Below are 22,219 nucleotides of genomic sequence, written 5' to 3'. Positions count from 1 at the left end.
TTAGCACGGGTGTCTCGGTTTGCTCCCGCCCTCCCAGCAGGCTTCTCTGAACACTAGTCACATTCTACAGTCACATTCTACTGTCATCTCGTGACAGACCCGGTTCCTTCACCTGCCTGCGCCTTCTGCAGCCAAGAAAACAGCTCCCTCAACTCCTGCCACGCCTTAGGGAAGGAGAAAGCCGCGCCCACCAGCTAGGCTACCATCAACGCCCGGGAAAGAGCCGGTAACCAGAAGCCGACAGGAAGAACTTGGGTGGGCGGCGACCGCGAAGGCGGAACTGGAGAGTGAGCCTGCGCCGGCTCCGCCGGCGGGGCCTCGAGCTCCTTTGTTTCTTATTGGAGCTCACCGCTGCCAGTCTCCGCCTGCTCCCTCATGTCTCCACCTCTTCCGCTCAGCGCTCAATTAGATGGTGGGCGGGGCCGGGCGGCCACTTCCGGTTGGGGGAAGAAAGTTGGGCCGAGGGAGGGGCCGGGAAGAGGGAGGAGGAGGAAGAGGAACGGGCCGGACGGCGGCAGCTCTAGGTTGTTCGGCGGCGGCGGCAGCTCCGGCGTCTCCGGCTCTCTTCCTGGCGGACGATGGACAGCCAGGGCAGGAAGGTGGTGGTGTGCGACAACGGGACCGGGGTAAGCGCTCGGCGGGGAGGCTGCGGCGGCTACAGTTCCGGGCGGGGATGTGGGGGGGGGGGCACGCGGGCCCTAGGCGCCCAGGGCTGCACCCGTGGGCCCTCGGTCGCGGGGGCCAAGGGGCGCGGGTCAGCGCTTCCCACCTCCGCGGGTGTAGGGAACGAGCAGGCCTGGCCTGGCCTTGGTTTCCCCGAACCCGCCACCCTACAGCTCGGGGTCAGGCCGGCGGGCAAGGCCGGAGCTGGATGGGGTTCCCACCTGCTGCGGGCCGGGGCTGGCTCCCCGCTGGAGCCGCGGCAATTCGACTTAAGGACCAGAGGGCTAAAAGGCTGGATTTGTGTGTTCCAGAAGGGATCCTTTCCCCAGGGTCGCCGGTATGCAAAAAGGAGAAAGACCCAGAGGCCTTCCTCTTCCTGTATAGTGAAGATTCGGAACGGCAGGCAGGAAACGGGTTTAAAGAAAAAAGGGAAGTGCTGTCATGCAATGAACCTCAGTCCTTTCGCAGTGTCCTAGGTTTTTTTTCCCCCTTGGTTTTTGTTTTTTTGAGGGAAGGGGAGGCCACATCGGCAACGCATCATTTACTTTTAGTTCTGGATGCTGGAAGTTTGGCCCAGGCGCAACCCTGCAGAGACCAGCATGTTCCAGTGGATGATCTTGGGAGATACAGCACCCCTCAAGGCCCAAGTGTTTATTCCATTAGCCTTAGGGGAAGTTAATCAGTTGGGTACCCCTCCTTTTTCCCCCTACTTGCATAGTACAGACAATGTGAGTATTTAAGATTCTAAAATGCAAATTGTAAAAATCTGAGTAAAACACTGATTTAGAAGTTATTTGCAAGTTGTTTCTTTCAATCGCCCTCTCCCCATTTAAAAAAGAGTATTTTTCACCAGCAAAGTCAGCAGGTTAGGAGACAGAAATGTTATTTATTTTGGATGAGTTCTGTGGTGATGACTCCCCGCTACGTTACAACAATGTAATCATTTTGGAGTTGCAATATTTTGTGAATTTTATCCTCTTCCTTCCATAAATGTAACATATGAATTAGAACAGATTTAATTTGAACTTTAAAGCACTTTGGAAACTGGATTGTTGAGGGGGAAAGAGCTGATATTCACTGTCTTGGTTGAATTTGTTACAGACTTTTACAAGCAATAGTTACACTAGCTTTATCTGAACTAAGTTAAAAAACGGATGAGAGTAAGAAGGGGTTTATCATATAATGGGACATCCATGCAAAATGGAATAGTCCTTACAGAAAAGGAGGCAGATCTACCACTATGGAAACATGTTTAAGATTTACTAAGTTTTAAAAAGGTTTTACAGACATTCCATTTACGTGACTGTTCTTTATTCAAGATATTTTAAAATATCTTTATTAAAGGTAAATTTGTGTGTCCACAAGTTTGTGTATGTATGTGAAGGTTTTGGAGGGATTCATAAGAAATGTATGTTCATCATGGTTGCTATGAGACTAGGGATAAGTGACCTAAGGTGGGAAGGACTTCATGACTCTTCTGACTTATTGGGAGAATGTTCTTAGTTTAACAATACATGTTTTGTTAAAAAACAATCTTGAAGTTAGCTATAAACGTGTATTTTACAGTTAAAACTCAGTTAAATGTGCTTTTTGAAATTATTAGCCTGTTTCCACTGTACTCTCAGAATGACCTCTAGATGGATGTAAAGCTTTAAAATTTGAGTTGAAAATAGTTTGTTCTGTGAATGTCAGCTTTTCTCTGTAGAAATTAGAGTCAGTTATATTTTAATGGGTTCCTCCACTCTGAAGGATAGTGAACTCTGTTTTTGTAGTGTATTTGAGTTTTTTCATAGTGTTCAGTTAGAACAGGAATATTAACCCGAAGCTCATTTTTATGTTACTGTTTTATTAGTTTATTAGAAAACTGATTGTGTATTATTGCTTAGTCTTCCATCTAATCCATAATTTAAGGATCTTGTTCCTTAAGACAAGAGATCAGTTATTATGACAAATGGGAAAAGCATAGTTAATTCAAATAAAAGCATATTTGGTGTTTGTTTCTAGTTAGTTTAAAATCTTATCCAGGTTTTCTATAGACATAGTTGACTTCAAGGAAATAGCTCTTGTATAGTATGTAGTCAGGAATGCTATGATAGTTCTGAAAATTTAGAGGATTAGTAATCACTTAGATTTTGTATTTTTTGCCACGTATACTTCATAGTCATCTTGATTTTATTTAGGTACCCAAAGGTCTTATAATTCCTCTGTGATTAAATAAAAGAAGATATTAAAATTTGATTTCTAAAAACTTGTTGGAATAGTTACTGCTCTAAAGCAACTTGCTTCTTACATATTTCAGGTTTTAAAATTATAGGCTACTTGAGAACTTGGTAATTTTTTTAAACCCCTCTGGCAGGCCCTAAACTGAATGCTCTGAGTAGGAGAGTTCTTGTGATCACATGCTGGTCCTGCTCCTCTTCCTCACCAGCTCCCAACCAGACCAGTGTCTCATTAGGGCCTCCTAGAGGACAAAAATTCAGTGGATTCCAATGCCCTATGTGCTTCATCCTCACAACCTTTCAAACCCAAAATGTAGCCGCTGAAAGTAGCGGGATAGGTGAGAATGTGGAGATCTGCTTAGGTTCAGGTGCCTTTCAGGAGTTGGGCCCAGGCCCCTGGTGGTGTGTATTCTTTTACCAAACTTGGGTGGTTTCATCAGCATTGAGTTAGTTCACCAACAATAAAGACATCTGGAGTGCTGAATGCAACTGGTATAATTTTTAGGGTCTAGTGATACAAAGTAGCTTATAATGTTAGGATAATTATTCTTGTACATTCACATTTGTAGTTGATTATGGGGTGCTTTATCAGGCTTATACAAACTTAAATGTAGAATTTAGGAGTGTTTGAAGTAGAAACAAGTCAGAATCAAATTTGGTTTCACTTTGCAAAATGCTTTGGAATATATAGAATAAATACTTTGGTAGTCTAAGATCAGAATAATCACTGTGCAGTTAAATTAATATCTTACATTAATAAAGGAGAAATACAAATTGAATTAGCCCAAATGAGGCTTTATTAATCCCAGTTTAGTTTTTGAGGGAAGAAAGTTACTTTTAGAGCAAATGTAGATTGACTTTGTCTTCATTTTTTGCTTAAAAGAATATTATACTGTTCATGTTCTTACCATTTGATGACTCAGTGGGAAGTAAGGCAGCCTGCTTAAACCACAGTGCTGTGAAGAGGAAACTATATATGGTAAAATCTGTTTCTTAAACACAGCTGTATCACACACAACGAGAGAACTAAGTGACCAAGTCTTAAAATGATTCGAGTGGGGGAGGGATTTCAAGAATTAAAATGATGCCAAAAGAGTAGTTTAGAATATTTTCTTTGTATTTTATTACATCATGGTTTAGATCTTTTAAAAAATTAGTGACTTTTTGCAAGAAAGGAAATGCCAGATTGTCTGTTAGTTGTGTATTATTGAGAAATAGATACTTGTAATTAAATTCTTGTCATTGCAGCTATTAATGCTTTTACATTTAAAATAATGTGAAATAGTGTAGCTACTGCCATTTGACCAAACATCTAGTACCCTGTAGGAATGCCAGCACTGAATTACTGTGGCAGCATCTACTTCCAATGAACTACTGCATAAGCAGAATAAATAATTTCATTAATAAGTGATTGATATATTTAATTTGAACTAAAGGCCAAATTTCCATTTTTTGTAAAGCACAGGAATAGTAATTTCCAATTATTTTTATAGTTTCAGGAGTTATCAATTTTTGTCTTCTTACCTTAGGCCCTTGGCAAGTATCTTGTCCCTTAAAATATACTCAAACAAGAATTTTAAGATACAAACTACCCATCTGAACAGTTATAGTCAGTAAATATTGAGTGTTGTGATAATGGCTTTGCCGTGTTGCTTGTCTCCCAATATGTGGCTCAGAATGAGGGAGGAGGAATGTCAGCCTTCCCTGCCTCCTCCCTGCACCAGGACTTGACTTGTGCCCCATGCCATGTTCCTCCTCCCACCTACAACTTCTGTTATGACTTCTCACTTAAATCATTTGTTTATGTTTAGTATGCTGAAAATGCCCTTACAAAATGATAGATTCTTTTTTCATTCATTCATTGTATCATTTTCTTTAAGAACATTTATACCCACATGAGCATTTTCAGCCTGGTAAATGGACACTTTTGACCCACCCAGTGTCCTTATCTGTTTGTTACTTTAAAATAAACTTGAGAATTTAATGTCTATATAGTATTTGCTTTCTATTTTTGGAATATATGTGTATATTGTGACTAATGTGATATGAGGCTGGTGATTGTGACAAATTTTAAGTTTTATAGAAATTTGGGTATGGTTGGGATAATGAGGTTCTTTGCCCTTGTATATGATTTCAGTTCCTATCAAGTGAGCTAGCTTTTGACTTAAGGACAAAAGAGTTTGATTTTTGAAAAGAAGGATATGAGAGGTTTGTTTTTTTGTTTTGTTTTGTTTAATTTGAATGGACTAGAAAATAGTAGGTATTCTTTTCCTCCATGGCAGTTGTCTCTCCAGCTCTGTCTGGGTTACACTGGTAAATTATTTGGAAAGACTTTGTGGAAAAATGGACTAGCACTTCTGATTTCTGTTAAACACTTTTTTAGGATGGAAAGTATGTGATACTTCTTTACTGTCAACCACTGTTCAAGTGGAGAGCTAGCTAGGTAAGAGCAAGCAGGTTGTCTGTTGCACGTGCCATCATATCACACTAACTTCTGTCTTGAAAGATAATACAGTAAGAATTGCATCATAGTTTCAGAAACAGGTAGGTATACCTGAAAAACACCCTGGCCTTGGTGGCTCAGTGATAAACTGACCAGGACTAGGTTTTGTGGATTTGGAAGGCAACATCTGAAGAGTATGTTCATTATAGGTTCATTATACAGGTTCTAAGATGTAAACATGAGCTGAGAGGATAGGTGGTATTGGAAATATGAAATTTTAAAATTTTAGACAGATGTTTTTCACACTGGTAGCTTTATTCTGCTGAAGACATGACTTCAACATATTTTTAAAAGCTCTATTTATAAAAGACTTGAAATTATGCATGGCAAAATGTTCTAGGCTATTTATAATTTAAATGTGGTTGGTTCTTCAACATTTCCAACAAGGTTGTCTTTGAAATATAAAAATTTTGCATATTGAAGGGTTAGTCAGAAGTCAGTTTAAGGTTGTTGCTAACTTTTACCGCTATCAAAATAGTTCCTTGTACATAATAGCTTTCTGTCAAGGGGTGGGTTTCTGTCCATTTTTGTGTTATTACTGTCATCCGTCACATTCAGATACTGTTTTTTCTCCTCAGTTCTTCTAGGAGATCAGTATGATGGGTATCTCTTCCAGGTCAGCATGAGTAAGTGAGGAAATCTCTAAAGTAGGCAGAGTAAGAGATGACAAAGTTAATGGAGAAGATAAAAATAATCAGATTTTACAATCCCAGAATGAGGTAAAAGGTCACTTTATTTCCTCCTCTCTCAACATGTGATATTTAAAATGATTTGGTTTTCAAATTTTTAAAAGATTATTCAGTGAAATCTCAGGCAGTCTATGGTGCCTGAAGCCATGGAACAATAGACTTTGTCAATATTACACATAGTCTCTATATTCAAATAATCATTGTATCGTACTCTCAGATCAACAGCAAAACTTTTTATATTTATTGATCAGTTATTTAATATGCACTTACTATGCATCAGACGCTATTCTAGGTGCTTGAGATTCATCAATAGATACAAAAATCCTTGCAAGACGTAGCTTACGTTGAAAAAAGGCCTATTAAGGGAGAGGGTAGAGACTCCAGATTGCATTTCCTTATATAGCTTCTTCCTCCCACCCTGAAGTTTTTAATTGCCTTATCCTTGTAATGGTTGCTCTTAAAAATAAGACTAAACAGACTGTATTATTGGTATAAGAATGAAAAACCCTTGGTTCTATTTTTATTTTTACTGTTATACCTCCTAGAATATCAGTTTCGTACCCATAAAATGGAAGTAGTATCAGAATCACTGGTTTGTCCTTATTGGAGAAGTACACTACTGAATATGAAATTATGTTACCTGGTATTACTAAATACATGCGTCTAAATGTAAAAATGTAAATAGCCCAAAAAGCTTAATAAATGTTTATTTTAACATGATGCTAGTCCCACTGCCATTTGATCTTCCCATTTTGGAAAATGAGGTTGTTTAAGTGAATTGCTAGAAATGAATGAAAGCCTGCTTTGGAGTTAAAGCTTTAGTTCTGTTCATTTTCTAACATTTCTCTTTTAAAAATAGTAGAATTTGTTGAGTGAATTTGTTCCTTCCCCACCGTGTGTCAAGGCAGCAGGCTCGGCATGAACTCAGCTTGGCTCGCTACTCTCTTGAGGCTTTCCCTGTGATGGGGAGACCTAAGATACTAAAGAAGCAGCTAACCGATAGAGTGACAGGAGCTCTGGTCATAGTGCTATAAAGGAAGTAAATGAAGGATATGATAGATGGGGTGACTACTTTGGGTAATTTGAAAGCACCAAAAGTTTAAAATATTGTATAAATGCACAGCGGTGTTTTTTGGATACTGTTTTTAAATGAATATAGTACACACCTTGACACTAACCCACTTTTACTTTTCTTTTTCCAGTTTGTGAAGTGTGGCTATGCAGGCTCTAACTTTCCAGAACACATCTTCCCAGCTTTGGTTGGAAGACCTATTATCAGATCAACCACCAAAGTGGGAAACATTGAAATCAAGGTAATAATTTATTTATTGATAAATGAGGATCAAAACCTGTGAGATGTTCTTTGAATTAAGTAGTTTTAAAATGTGATGCCTTGAAAAGCAAAGGAGGAGGGCAGAACTTCTTATGCTTTTAATTTTTATCAACACTGAAGAAAGGCACAAAAACTGAAGTTAATTTCATCTGACTTTAAGTATGGCTTGATGCCATTTCTCTCTGAATGGAGTAAAATATGTAGTAAGATTTTTATGTTGATGTGAATACTATGTTAGTGACTTAAAGTCCTATTATGTAGTATAATTTTTAAAAGAAATCAGCCTGGTATTTTTATGTCTTTCAGTTCCACTATTTGTCATTCTATGTTAGTGTCTCTTTGGGACCTAAGACTTTCCCTTTCCACATTCTCATGGCCAGATCCCCCTACATTTTTATAAAGCTAGTCAGGAAAACACAGGATGTAAATCTTACTGGTTCCTTTTTTCACCAATATAACTGATTTCCATAGTGTGCAGAGGAAGCTGTGCAAGTCTTTATTTGGCCTTGTATTACTTCTCTTCCCACAAGGAGTTGGGGGAACGTTGTTATTGCCTATGCACTGTACTCAGTGTGAGAGATCGGACAGTAAGGATAATAGATTTTTCTCTTCTATTAGATCAATTGGAAATCAAGTGGGAGTTACAATATTTTTTACAAAAAAAAAAAAAAAAGCCAATCGAAAGAGCAGTCGTCACCAGTTGACTTAAATTCCTCAGGTGGCCTAGGGATCAGGTATACAAAAGGCAGTGGAATTTAGGGGCCCTTTAACAGAATTATTTGTGAACAAGTTAGCATTGTCGGTCCTATCTGGACAGTCTTTGGCAAGACTTGATTGAATTGTTAGATTATGAGTTAGGGTGTACCTCTTTGGGACATTTGTTTCAGGTGTCTAGAAAGGTAATAGGGGGTAGAGATTTGCTACTTGGTAGCTCTCTGCTCTTAGGACTAGAGACTTGGGTTACACAATGAATAAAAACACAAACTGAAAGGTTCTGTGTTAATTTTTTAAAGACCTAAAGAGTGAATGATTCTGGGCTCTGTTGTATTATAATCAGAAAGGACTTTCAGTATGAGAGTTTTTGTGTTTTGTTTTTATTTATTTATTTTTTTTAGGGTTTTTTATTCAGGATCAGGCTTTTAAAGAAGAATGGCTTTTTAATACATTTTATGGATAATAACATTTTGAGGTATTAAGATGCATCACATATAGCCATTTTTATTGTCCAGCATAGTCGCAAATAATTACATATCTTTTTCACTCCAACTTTCTTACTTTTTAAGACCAAGTGATAGAAATGAAACCAGGTGATACTCTCAAAGACATTTTTGCTAAGGAATTCCCCAGTAACATTTGCTTGTACAGTTTGTCATTCTGTGTTCAGTTGGCTTACTTCTGTTCAACCTGCTTAATCTTTTAAGTCTTTCAAGTTAATTTGTTCTTTGAGTAGAAAATGGTGAAAGAAAAGAGACCTGTGTCAAATTTAACTTGATTGCTAGAGCTTGGAAGATCAACTCTAAATACCCTTTACCTATTCAGCTAGTCCTTTTCTGCTATTTATTTTCCTTAATTAAGGTTTTTAAATTCAGTAATGAATTAAATTTGATTTTTGGAATTACTATGCCTAGTGGATTGACTTATACTTTTTGTGTTTTGTTAGCTAAAATGTGGTAGACTAAAACCTGGAAATTTAAATTGTTTAATAAGTTAATTTTCATTCAGGCATAATAACTGTCCATGTTAAGCTGGCCCTAATTATTAACTCCGTAAACTGTAGTAGTACTGCATCTGACCTCGACCTAATTTGTCTCTATTGCTTGTATGTTTAAAAATTTCAGTGAGGATTTTATTAGGCCTTTTCTGACTCTTACTTCTACCTTCTCTCTCTTCACCTTTCTTGACCTGTTGAAGTAGAATAACAAAAAGATGGTAAGTGAGGTTACACACATGCTCTCTGTTTGTTTTCCACTTTTGCTTGGTGGGACAGTAGTTGTTGTTTTGTGTCCCTGTAGTATTGGGGAGGGGGGTAATTCCATATTTTAATTTTAATTATTTTGATTTTTTAACCTTTTTCACCGCTTCAATTTGGTAGCAACTAATTAAGTCTTATACTTTCCTGATTGCATACAATGGACCAAACCAGAACTAATTACTAACATAGTTTTGAATTGTTTTTCTTGTGTTTTTTGTAGATGAATGTTGCAATTAAAATGGAATGTGGTGTGAATTATATTAGAAAACAAGTGGCTTTATTTAGGATTTGTGTGATCCAAAAAATTGGGGCGAAGGTGTTATATTTGGATAAATCGTATTGACCAACATGAAATTAGAACATTGCCTGTCATAGCCTGTATATATACTTGCATTCAGTACAGTATCATATGTGTACTTAATAAGCTGAGTAAAATTTTAATGTGCAAATGAACTGTAGATAGTAAAGGGTTAGAAAAAGAGATTGACTCATTTCCTGTATAATCCTTATCAATGAGCAGATTTTACATTATCTGAGGATAAGTAAGAAAAAGGTGAAAGTCTTCTAAGACTTTTCCATAAACAACAAATTTTCCCTCTAAATAAATACCATTTTGTGGCGCCTTTTTCTTTCAAACTAGAAGCTTACTTCATCCCAGTTGACTCTTACTGTATTTTTCTGACAGTCTAAGTACTTCTATAGTAGATATTTCCAAGTTTCTTTTTAATATTATTTGTAAAGATGAATATCAGGCATTTCTAGTGATATGTATTTTAACTAGTAACAGTAACTTTGTGAAGTTTTCTTTTGGATAAACAAAACACTTAAAAGTGGAAATTCCTATATTTATTCTAAATAAAAGATCCTGCATTTGGCTTAAAGTCCTAAGGAGATTAAGAAAAAAGTGTACTTGTAGAGAACAGTGTGGGCTTAATTTGATTTTTTTTATGAAATTTTGTTTCAGGAATTTAATTGTGGTTTTAAAGTATGTTTGCTCTATTTTCCAATTTGAGTTGACATTATTCAGAATGATTCTTGGCAAATCTCATCTACACTGCCTGCTTTTCATAAAGTGTAAATACCTTTAAAACAGCATCTCAGACAGTTACTGTAATTTTTCACTCTTCCAGGTAATAGGTGATGGTTTAGGCTTGAGGTCTGGTGATAAGGTGGGTGGTAAAAAACTAAGGCCTGATCTGGGCACTTATAATTTTCTTAGAGACGGTTACAAGTTACATAAAGCTCTTAGCATTTTGGGGTTTTGGAAGTTGAAATGTTCTAGGGAAAATTGTATGTTTTAGGAGTTTTTAAATTAAAATTTTAGATAGGGATAAATTTTTGAATTAGGTAGCTTGAGCTACTCAAGAATATTTGCACTAATCTGATAAGTTAATACTTGTTTTCTTCCACTTTAAATATCCTCTCTGTTCAGAAGGATGGCAAGAACTCAATGCCAGATGTTTCTTTAAGTTAATTCTTTATAGTATGTATGTCTTACAAGTAGAGGCTTTTATTTTGAATTGGCATTGGATCAGACATATGTAAGCCCCTATTGCCTGGAATAAAAACTGAATATTCTGATGAAATCAGACCAGTGTAAATCAACAAATTATACTGAATTTGTTGAAATATAGTTGTGAATGTATATCGATGATATAAACCATCTAATTGTCCAATCTGTTATTATCTTGTACAGCACAAAGATATAATTCTGGAAGAAATGAACAAAATTGTGTATTTAATTATATTAATGGCTAAAAGGAATATATGTACTTGGAGGTATAGTATCCTCCCCCTAACATTTTATTAGGAAGTATTTAGAATGTACAGCAAAGCTGAAGGAATTTTACAGTGAAGCCTATACATCCATCACCTAGATTCTGACATTAATATTTGCTGTACTGATATGTCACTTATCTATTCATCTATCCATCAGTCCATCAGTGTATCTTGTTTTTTGATGTATTTGAAATTATCAGTATACTTCTCCCTAAGTAATTCAACATATGCATGTCATTGACTAGAGTTCGCAAATACAAATTTTTAGTTTTGCATTTTCCTATCAGATGATTCTAAATAGTTGATAATTAAGAAATTTGAGTATTAAGTTATGGTGAATTATAAAACTTTGTAAGAAATTAGTTCCAACAGAAAAATTTTAGTGAACATTTCTAGCATCTGCTTTAACTTTGTTTTTCCTTTTTGTTGTTGCTTTCAGTGGATTTTCCAGAAATCTGTGTTTTTTTTTGTTTTTTTTTTTTAAAGTAGGGTCTTCACCCTGGTTTACTTCTTAGGTTTTTTTTTTTTTAATTGTTATTTTTAAAAGTTTTAAACTCATATATATATATTTAAACCTCTGTTTTAAAACATCTTAAGGTGTTGTAGCAAATTGTAGCTATTTCTGATACTAGGGGGTTTTTTTAATTGAATTTATCAGTATATGTAGAAGTCAGGATTATTTAATATTTTGACTAGTTGATTTCTAAAATAAGTTTAAATTCTGGGACATCATTAGCCTTATGTATATAAATTTGACTTTTCAAATATGGGCCATCTTAAGTATGCTCTCATTGAAGACAAGACTTGTGAGTATTCTGCTTCATGTGTGACAGCATAGTTTTCCAGTATTATATTTTAAGATTGAAAATGTTGCTCATGAGATAATTTTAAAGAAGAATGACTTCTCTATGTCTTAATTTTTTATATCTCTACAACTTCTCATTCATCTTGGTGAGGCATATATAGAAACTTCATTTCAGTTCTGATTAAGGCATATGTAGATAGAAGTTTGTGAAATTTACAATTTATGTGGTGCCAATATCCATTATTATAGTGTAATAAAAATCATTTTATTTTTTGCTTCTCATTATGCTTTATAGTACTTACATTTATCATTTTGATAAATAATAGTACAAAGAAATGTGCTGCATGCATTGAGCATCTTTCTACAAGTTTTTTTTTCCCTGATGTGCTATTTCACATATCACAGGCCTTATTTTTTGAACATTTGAGCAAAAGAAACAGATGAAACCTCATACAAAACCCTTCAAAATATGAAAATATGGGGTTTATTTGTGCTAATGCCCCTTCTTTTGGAAACATATGTATTAAAGGTAAGGTCAATTTATTGATTTAAACCACATTGTACATAAAAATTTATTATTCACGATTAAGCTTTACAAGGCATTGTTCATGAAAAAAATTATCTTTTTAACTTGTGGAATGAAGAGCTTTTATCTGAAAGTGCCAGAAAGATTAAAATTAATTATTCCCAAGTTTTCCGAAGTATCATGGGAGGATAATTTTCTGAAGGTATTTTATGCAAAATTTTGGTCTACAGCTTTAATATTATAATTTTCTAGGATCTTATGGTTGGTGATGAAGCAAGTGAATTACGCTCAATGTTAGAAGTTAACTACCCTATGGAAAATGGCATAGTACGAAATTGGGATGACATGAAACACCTGTGGGACTATACATTTGGACCAGAGAAGCTTAACATAGATACCAGGAATTGTAAAATCTTACTCACAGAACCTCCTATGAATCCAACCAAAAACAGAGAGAAGATAGTAGAGGTAAGTGTTTAGATGGGATGTGCATATGTGTGTCTCTGTGATGTGATGTTAAAGCTGATGTTCTTTCTTTTATCTTACCATTGTTAAGAATAAAGGGAATAAATGTTGTTTTCTTCTCCCAGATCCTATTTATTGAACACCTAGCTATGTGCTAGTCTTTATTTATAAATAGAATATGTCAGTAAACAAAACAAAATCCTGCTGCCATGGAGCTTACCCTCTAGCAGGGGAAAACTGACCCCCCCACTCCAAGAAGTGAGTTAATTGGTTTGTTAGAAGATAACAGATGCTAAAGGGGGGAAAAGAACGTAGGTTAAGGGGGACAGAATTGCAGTTTTCATAGGGTGTGGTAGTACATGTCCATGAGAAGGTGATGTTTAAACAAAGACAGAGTGGGGGAGTTAGCCAGAATATATGGGGACAGAACATTCCAGGCAAAGGGAGTAGCCAGTGCGAAGGTCTTAAAATGGGAAAAAGCCTGGCGTATTAGAGTCAGCACTGAAGCCAGTATGGGAGAGCAACAGGAGATGAGGTGGGAAAAGTAATGGGACCAGATCATCTAGGTCCTTGTACGCCCTCGTAAGGAATTAGACTTAAACTCCAAGTGACACAGGAAAGGGATGCTGATACAGGTTTCTGTGACTGCTGTGTTGAGTGTAGAACATACGGAGGCAAGGGTGGAAGGGAGACCAGTTTGGAAACTTTTTTAGTTATCTAGGCAGATAATGTTGGATTAGGGGTAATAACAGAGAAGGCAGTGAGAAGTGGCTGCGTTGTGGCTCTGTTTTGAAAGTAAGGCCAGAAAATATTGATTCCTTAGATGTGGATAATAGAGAGATAGCTACAAAGGTTTTATCTTGAGCAACTGGAGATGATGGAACGGGATTTGGGAGGAAAATGGATCAGGAGTTCAGTTTTGGACATGGTAGACCTTTTTTGACATCCAAGCAAAGATGCCAAGTAGAAGTGTGTGTGTGTGTGTGTGTGTGTGTATAAGATCAAGTGCAGGAGAAAATTCTGAGGCTGGAGATATAAACTTGGGACTCATGAGGATGTGGATAATACAGGTTGAGAAGGCTAACCCAGGGATAGGACGGCTAGGGAAAGAGGTAATGAGGTAGGCAGTTACAGAGAGGAAGAAGTCTATGTTCTTAATAGTTGAGATAGATAACTTTTCAAGGTTGTCTTTGATTTTGTGATATATGAGGTGGAAACTTTCAATTGCTTTGTATTGTAGTAGCTTTCCAGGTACTACTTAATGTAAATGTTTTCTATTACTCTGTGACTGTGTTTAGATGTTGATGGAAATTTTGGAAGAGATTTTGAAGAGATTATTGTTAGAGAATATTTTGAAAGTCTAGATTGAAGCTCAGTTTTTGTATTAAGTTTTAAAAATTTGAGATCATGGTTTTAGTTACAGAATGCATATCATTTCTTATGATCCATATTCTATTACTTCTTTCCTCCTAACCACCCCTTAAACTAGGAAAGATGGGCTTTATTGTATTAGTTCATATTGTAATTACATTTTACATTTTCTAAGTGATTTATAATCACTAATACTTTGTGATGGATAAGTAGTCATTTGTAATCGCTGTTTATTTTTAGCAGTACATTACAAAATCAGAGTGCAGAGATATTTTTGCATTAAACCAAAAGGTTGCTACACAAGGAAACCACTTTAGGAGAGTAATGCAATACCAGAGTGAAAATCAAGTTTTTTTTTCCAAATGAAAAGTTAGGGAGATGATATACCTGGGTGCCTCTTCCACTAACTAGCTATTTGGCTAGGACACATTCTTTTTAATCTGCCAAAATGACAAGAATTGGTCTTACTACACGCTAAGGTCTCATCGTTGTTTAATACTCTGTTTTAGAACTCCAGGTACTTTTTAACATTCTTATAAATAAAAACAAATTTTAGCAGACTTTCAAGTTGATAAATGCAAATACAGTTGACCTTCAGACAGTGGAGGGGTTAGGGGCACCAGTGCTCCACCCTCAGGTGAAAATTTGCCCAGGTGAAAACTACAACTTTATAGTCAGCCCTCCATCTTCGAGGTTCTGCATCCCTGGATTCAGCCAACCTTGGATGGCACAGTGGTGTAGTATGTATTTGTTGAAAAAAATCTGATTAAGAGGACCTGCTCAGTTCAAACCTCTGTTATTCAGGGGTCAGCTGTATAGCATCACTCTTCCATTTTCATCCCTGTGGGGGAGAATAAAGGATGATGGACTAGAATACTAAGTAGAATATCTAGTTGCTTAATTGATGAGTATGTGTTTCATTTAAAATTTAAATTCTATATAGGGGGGAGGGTACAGCTCAGCAGTAGAGCATGTGCTTAGCATGCACAAGGTCCTGGGTTCAATTCCCAGAATCTCCATTTTAAAATAAATGTATAAATAAGATGAATTCTATATAACTCTCATTGTGATCAGTTGTAAAATTTCTAAATATCTAGATATTCATAGTGGTAGTCAGCACTGCCAGTTAAGGAGTACTCAGTGTAGATGACAGAATCTGTATTCTGCAGGATCTAAATCCTACAGGATGTTCCCAGTCAGCCTGCACTACAGAGAATGAGCATGATTGAGCATGATTGACCGGTGAGGGCGTGAGGGAACCCCTCCCTCCAGTGTACTTCAGCTGAGGGTGGAGCCGCAGCCTTGGCTTCAGTAGGGGGGGCAGGCCCAGCAGCTGAGCAGTTTCTATGTGTGCCAGCATTCAGGAATTACTGCCTTGTTTTCTGTTTGTTTTTCTGCAGTACCCTTTTACTACTTTTTTTTTTTTTTTTTCAACTGCTGGAAGTAGAGCCACAATCTTGGCCCAGGTTGAGGGAGAGGGATGGGAGGGTCAGCAGTTAAACAATTTCTGTAGTTTGTCTTTGAATTAAAAGGTATTTGCCTTAAGGGACATCAGTTGAGAAAGGCTTGTTCAAAAGCAGGAACTTTCTTTTACTCTAATCAGCTATTAACTAAAATACTCAGAAATCTTTGCTTTTGTAGCACTTTTGAAATGCCTGGGGACTCAGTGTGTGTTCAGAAATCTGTCCCCAAAATTGGAGCTCTGTGGCAGCAAGACTTTAATAAAAGCACGAAGAACTGAAGAGAGTGGAGGACTCTTTGGGGTCCTTTTATTTTGGCAGCTAATCCACTCTGACCATCAAGAAAGCATATAAATATTTATTATGTAACTTCTAAATGCCAATTTTTTTTTCCCTTTCCTTTTGCATTTTCAGGTAATGTTTGAAACTTACCAGTTTTCTGGCGTGTATGTAGCCATCCAGGCAGTTCTGACTTTGTATGCTCAAGGTAGGTAAAGCTTAACTTTTAGAATCATCCATTCAACATTTATTAAATGTGTTTTATGTGAGAGGAATTTGATTTTTCAATAAGTTGTAAATCCCAGAAGAACATAGTATTTATATATTTTATTCAAATATTTCTATAATTTCTAAAATGTGTCAAATGAAAGATACACGTTTTTATTTTCTTTACTAAACAGTGAAGGACTTAAAAGGTAAAAATTCTCAATTTTTTTTTTTTAAAGTAGGAGATTCTCTCTTTTAGGCTATTTAAAGTGAAAAGTTTTATAAAGTGGAGAATAAACATGGAATCTGCCCTCAGAATTGGCAGAGTTAAAAAAAAAATAGCCAGTAAGCTTACTGTAAAATCATGCTTGCCAAATACATAGATTAAATACAAAAGAAAAGGCAGACATTTGGGTGTGCCTTCCTAACTTTTGAGGTGGACTTAATGGAGGAGACCTACCATGTTTTCTTGGTACTGCTTGCCATTAGTGACTGCCTCCCTGTCTACTTGGAATAAAATATTAGCCACTTGGGGAGAACTCTCTATATCCTGATAGTCTTCTTGAGAACTTAAGGGACCGTCAAATATGTGCCACAGACTCTGTTAGGCACTTAAAATGTAAAGATGCCCTCAAGGGTTGAGGGAGGGTATAGCTCAGTGGTAGAGCACATGCTAAGCATGCATGGGATGCTGGGCTCAATCCCCAGTGTCTCCATTAAAAAAGAAAAAAATGCCCTCAAGAACTTAGAGTCTGGTTGGAAAAAGATACAGATATTGATGCAGCACATCAGAAAGTTTCTGAAGGAGGTGACAGCTGAGTTAAGTCTCAGGCCCGAGTACTTAAGCAGTGCATATGACTGTGTGCCATTGACCCCTGAACAGGTTTGAACTGCATGGGTCCACTTATACACGGATATTTTTCATCAGTGAATAATACTACGGTACTACATGGTCCGTGGTTGGTTGAATCTGGGGAGGGGGAGGGCCAACTATAAGTTAAATGCAGATTAATCCCTGAGTTGTTCAAGGGTCAGCTGTCCTTAGAAAGCAAACTTTAATATTATGGTGATCCATCTGATTCTACAAATGGATGAGTAAAAATCATCTTGTCAGAATACATACTGGGTTTTTAAACTGTCTTTAGTACTACAGATAGATACTAGGAAAGTACTTGGAGGAATTAAATTTTTAAAGACGCTTCTATTCATCCACTAAGTGTGGCATGTACCTCGCGTTCTGTTCAGTGAAAGGGTGCGGCAGTGAACAGTGAACCACATGCGGTAAGCTGCATGTGGTCTCCTTGCCCTTAAGGCAATTATAGTCCACCTGTGAGTAATTAGTGCGTGTCTGCATCTAGAGGATTTTGTTTCATCTTTTTAAAATAAAATTTAGAAGTTATTTGAGAAAATACTTTGGAAAAATAGCTATTAAAATTTTTGAATCTAAGCTTTGAAATGGGTGATAATAGTTCCATTTAGGGGGTGAGGATGGGACCCTTCTGCTGAAATGAATTTTTGTTTTAATTATGTCTGAGTAAAATTGACCTTAAAAGATTTTTTAAGCAATATTCATAAATTCATTTCTGTCCAAGGAGAAGATATCTTCTCTTAATTGCTGATATTTAGCTATTTTTGTTTAACCGTTGAATTCTTAATTTTAAGAAATGATAGTCCAGTAGCATTAATCAAAAGAACTCTAAGCTGTGGAAAAATTCTCCTTCTGAACAAGGTGGCTAGTGCTACCAGTTGAATCAGAAAAAGTAAGAAGCAACATTTGGAGCCAGGGGAGTTTGTGAATAAGAGAAGTGACAGTGAGTCAGGAAGGTATGTTTGGCTACATTTTGCAAACAGAATTGAGGGGAATAACTGAAGTTACGGCATTTGGACTGGAGGTGAGAGTAGTCAGGAAGGGTATAAATGGAAAGGTAAGAACTAGATGAGCTTTAAAGAATCCTTAGGAATTGAAGTGGAAAAAATAGATAATCCAGTGACAAAAGAGGGTGGCACTGGAAATGATCAGATGTGTACAGGGAAGGGCCAGGATGTAACCTGGTGGGAATGGAAGGAAATGAGGTGAGATTGGATGGGAAGGTCTGTTTGAAAAATAAAATACGTAAATCTCTGCTTTAGTTAATATTGCTGGGAGTACTTTTGAATTAATATTGTGGATTCCTCCTTTTTGCAATGCAAAGTCTCTTGTTTAAAAGAATGCAACCTCAAAAGGCAGCGTTTGATTTTTATGAAACTTACAGCATCAGTCAAGGAAAGACGAATTATATTAGCTTCAACTTCAAGTGGTTTGAATAAATGTATTCAAAGTAAATCAGTTAGATATTTAGTATATTCAAGTTTGTATTAGAAAGAGGGAGACAGCCTATTCAGGAATGGGACAATGGTAAAATAATGCTTAAGCAAGTTATAGATAATGCATGTTCTGACTAAAAAATTTTTTGTTGAAAATATTATTAGACTATTAAAACCTATTAATGAGACTTGCAGATACTATTATATATAAAATAGATAAATAAGTTTATACTGTATAGCCCAGAGAACTATATCAAGCTGTATTCAGTATCTTGTAGTAACCTATAATGAAAAAGAATATGAAAAGGAATATATGTACGTATATGTATGACTGAAACATTATGCTGTACATCAGAAATTGATACAACAATGTAAACTGACTATACTTCAATTAAAAAAAAATTTCGTTTTGCTTTCCCTGAATTAACCCTGGCACAAAAGGTAAAACATTAATTTGTAACCATTTATACTTTTAAGTAGTACATATGGGAAACAAGACAGCTTCTTTGCTGTTCTTTTATTACAAAATTTAACTGTTGTCTTTTTGGTTTCTGGTGAATAATTGATCCTTTGGCTAGTCAAGATGAGTTATTCACAGATTTCTTGCTATCTAGTATCAACAGGAATTTTCAAAACAACAGTTTTGACTATACTCATGTATGATAAAAAGAATAATGAAGAACTAGATTATTTCTTTCACTATCAGGTTCACTATCAACTTATATAATATTTACCTTTTACAATGGTTTTCATAAATTTATGTTATCCACGATGCTTTAGAAAATTTTACTTTGAGGGAATTCAGGTATCAAGATTAAGTTGGAAAGAAAAATAAAGAACATGTTGTGTTTTATAGTCCTAGGTCTGAGGGTCTGTTTCTTGCCATGTCCTAGGGTAGCGCATGATTAGATCAAAAGTCTCACAAGGGACATATGAGAGAACACTGGCTTTAGTGTCTGGGTATTAGAAATAAGCTGCAAAATAAGCAAATAATAAAGAAATGCTGGCTTTTAGGCCACTCTGGTTGGTGAAGTTTCTAGTTCGCTTCTGTACAAATATTTGAAATTTGTTAGCTTTGATTTTTCTGAGTAGGCTTTTTATTTACAACCTCATGGTTCTTATACAGGTTTATTAACTGGAGTAGTGGTGGACTCTGGAGATGGCGTGACTCACATTTGCCCAGTGTATGAAGGCTTTTCTCTCCCTCACCTTACCAGGAGACTGGATATCGCTGGGAGAGATATTACCAGATACCTTATCAAGGTAAGCAAAAGCAAATATCATAGAATTAGATTTTGTAGTTTGTGTTTACTGACTTAACACAAAATTGAATGTATCATCTCAGGATTCTAGTGAATCTATCACTAGAGAAATGGCCCAGTTCCCTCAATATTCATATAAAAATCCATGTAAGAGTTACACACACCATCTCTGGTTTACTAATGAGAATACATCATTATATAATTGTATTTGCTGTTCCCAGGGAATGGATAGAGAGGTATTTCAAAGATGGAAGGAGACTCTAAAACTTCCTTGAACAACTTAAGCGGCCCTTCTGCCGTAAACCTTCCTTTGAACAGGTGTATGTTAAAGTTTACTTCTGAATATACTTAGTTACAATTTTCTTTAAAACATGCTGGAAAATGTATAAAAGTCCACTATTTGGAGGCATGTGCATTTTTTTAAGATATAAAAAAATAATAATAATTTAGATTACTCTGTACCAGAATTCTGTAGTGTATTCTCTCCAGGTCAGTGACTCTCAAACAGGAATGATGCTGCCCCCAGGGACATTTTGCAGTGTCTGGAGACACTTTTTGGTTGTTGCAGCTTTGCAGGAAGGCTGCTAAACTTCCTACAATGAACAGGGCAGCCTCCACAGCAAAGAATTGTAAGATCCAAAATGTCATTGGTGCTGCGGTGGAGAGACTGTTCTAGGGTGAAGTCTGTGCAATAAATTGGACTGCATTAGGTCTTCACCTTCCTTTAGTCTCATTTAGAGTAATAAGATTAAGTTAATGAGAATTATAATACTCTCATTCTGAACCAAAATTCTCTCTGAGAGTGACCACTCAAGGAATACTGAAAGGGCTTCTTTTGAACATAAATACAAAGATTAGGGGATTTATTTTTAAGTTTTTATATGAAAAGTCCTGTTTCTTTGTGATGCATATTATGGTTTTTTTTCTGTCAGCAGGTTGAATTCTCTTATCATTTATTTAACAAATGCAATTGCCTATCTTATATGTGTCAGACGTAACACTAGAAACTAGAAATCCAACATCCTAAGACCTAAGGGTATCTCATGAATGTGGCATTGATTGAGCAAATTAAGATTATGGGAATTCAGTGCTAAAATAATATTTATTAATAGACTTAATGATTATCAAAAGTATCTAAATATTAGTACTCAGTACTCATTTTTAAAAACTAGGTTGGTTTTCTTGCTCGTTTTACCTATTTATTATTCATGAAATGTTAATTCTGTTACTCTGTGTGAAACTTTTCTGTGAAACTGAAATATAAATCCTTTATGGCAAGTACTATTCCCATTTTTGAAATGTTCAGTAAGAGCTAAGGCTCTGTTGTCCATCGCGTTTGTTACTGACGTGACATATTTAGAGAGCGTTAATAGCTTTTGCGGAGTGGAACTCGTTCAGATTAATCATGCTATTTTTTGTACCAGCTGCTGCTGTTGCGAGGATATGCCTTCAACCATTCTGCTGATTTTGAAACAGTTCGCATGATTAAAGAAAAATTGTGTTATGTGGGGTATAATATTGAGCAGGAGCAGAAACTGGCCTTAGAAACCACAGTATTAGTTGAATCTTACACAGTAAGTATTTGTCGTGTGTAATATATTTGTGATTTTAAAATGGACAACCATAATTATTGGTGTGTGCTTAAGGATATTTTCTTGAATCCAGTATTTTTGTTTTGGGTTGTTAAAATATGTATGTGTATACCTTTAATATCTTTCTACATTATGGTTTATGATTTAATTATTTTAGGATACTGTGTAATGTAAAATAAGGCAGGAATCATATATTGCTTTTCTACCTTAGGGTACAATTTAGACATGAGAGGTTATTTTGCGATCTAGTATCTGGAATAGCATTTTTCAGCCTGGGTTTTACAGAGTATTATTTCTCTGAGATGTTAGTAGGTATTTCACAAAAATTAAAATGGGGGTTACATTGTCAGGTAAGTTTGGGAGAGTCGATTTTACTTCATTGAAGGACTTCTCAGAGCCTTCGATATGCTGTTATATAAATGACTACAGGATTCTTATGGGACTGAAGTATCTTAGTGGGAAGTGGTCATCTTATAGTATTGCTTTAATAATTCAGTAGATGGCCATCTTCCTGACTTAGTATTTTCTTAATGAGATATTCAGAACAAATGTTAACTTGAAATTGTAACTAGTGAGACTTAGAACCTTGTTACAGTTTACACCAGGGGAGTTGATCTTACCTGAATTTTTAATGGATTGCTATCTTTAGTCTGTCATTTTCATCTGGGTATAAAAGTACTTAATATTATGTCTTTGAAATACTAGTTACTAAAATGAAATGGAGCAATAGGCAATAAAGGCAAGTATTTTTGAACCACTTGATTCATGTAAGCTCAACACATCACAGATA

The 22,219-nt window shown here is 36.1% G+C and overlaps 1 protein-coding gene across 1 annotated transcript in view; it reads left to right on the top strand.

Annotated features, from left to right (window-relative positions):
* Positions 1-449: 449 nt before the first annotated feature.
* ACTR2 (actin related protein 2) overlaps positions 450-22,219 on the top strand; it is a 33,141-nt gene continuing 11,371 nt past the window's right edge. The window contains exons 1-6 of the mRNA XM_010979919.3: positions 450-626; positions 7,277-7,387; positions 12,742-12,957; positions 16,200-16,272; positions 19,702-19,838; positions 21,262-21,411. Coding sequence (XP_010978221.1) covers positions 579-626; positions 7,277-7,387; positions 12,742-12,957; positions 16,200-16,272; positions 19,702-19,838; positions 21,262-21,411 — 735 coding nt within the window. The 5' untranslated portion in view covers positions 450-578. The remainder of the gene's footprint in view (positions 627-7,276; positions 7,388-12,741; positions 12,958-16,199; positions 16,273-19,701; positions 19,839-21,261; positions 21,412-22,219) is intronic.

The sequence above is a fragment of the Camelus dromedarius genome, chromosome 15, assembly GCF_036321535.1.
Source record: "Camelus dromedarius isolate mCamDro1 chromosome 15, mCamDro1.pat, whole genome shotgun sequence".
Lineage (NCBI taxonomy): Eukaryota > Metazoa > Chordata > Mammalia > Artiodactyla > Camelidae > Camelus > Camelus dromedarius.
The sequence above is the reverse complement of the archived record's forward strand: the minus strand, read 5'-3'. Positions and strand labels throughout refer to the sequence as shown.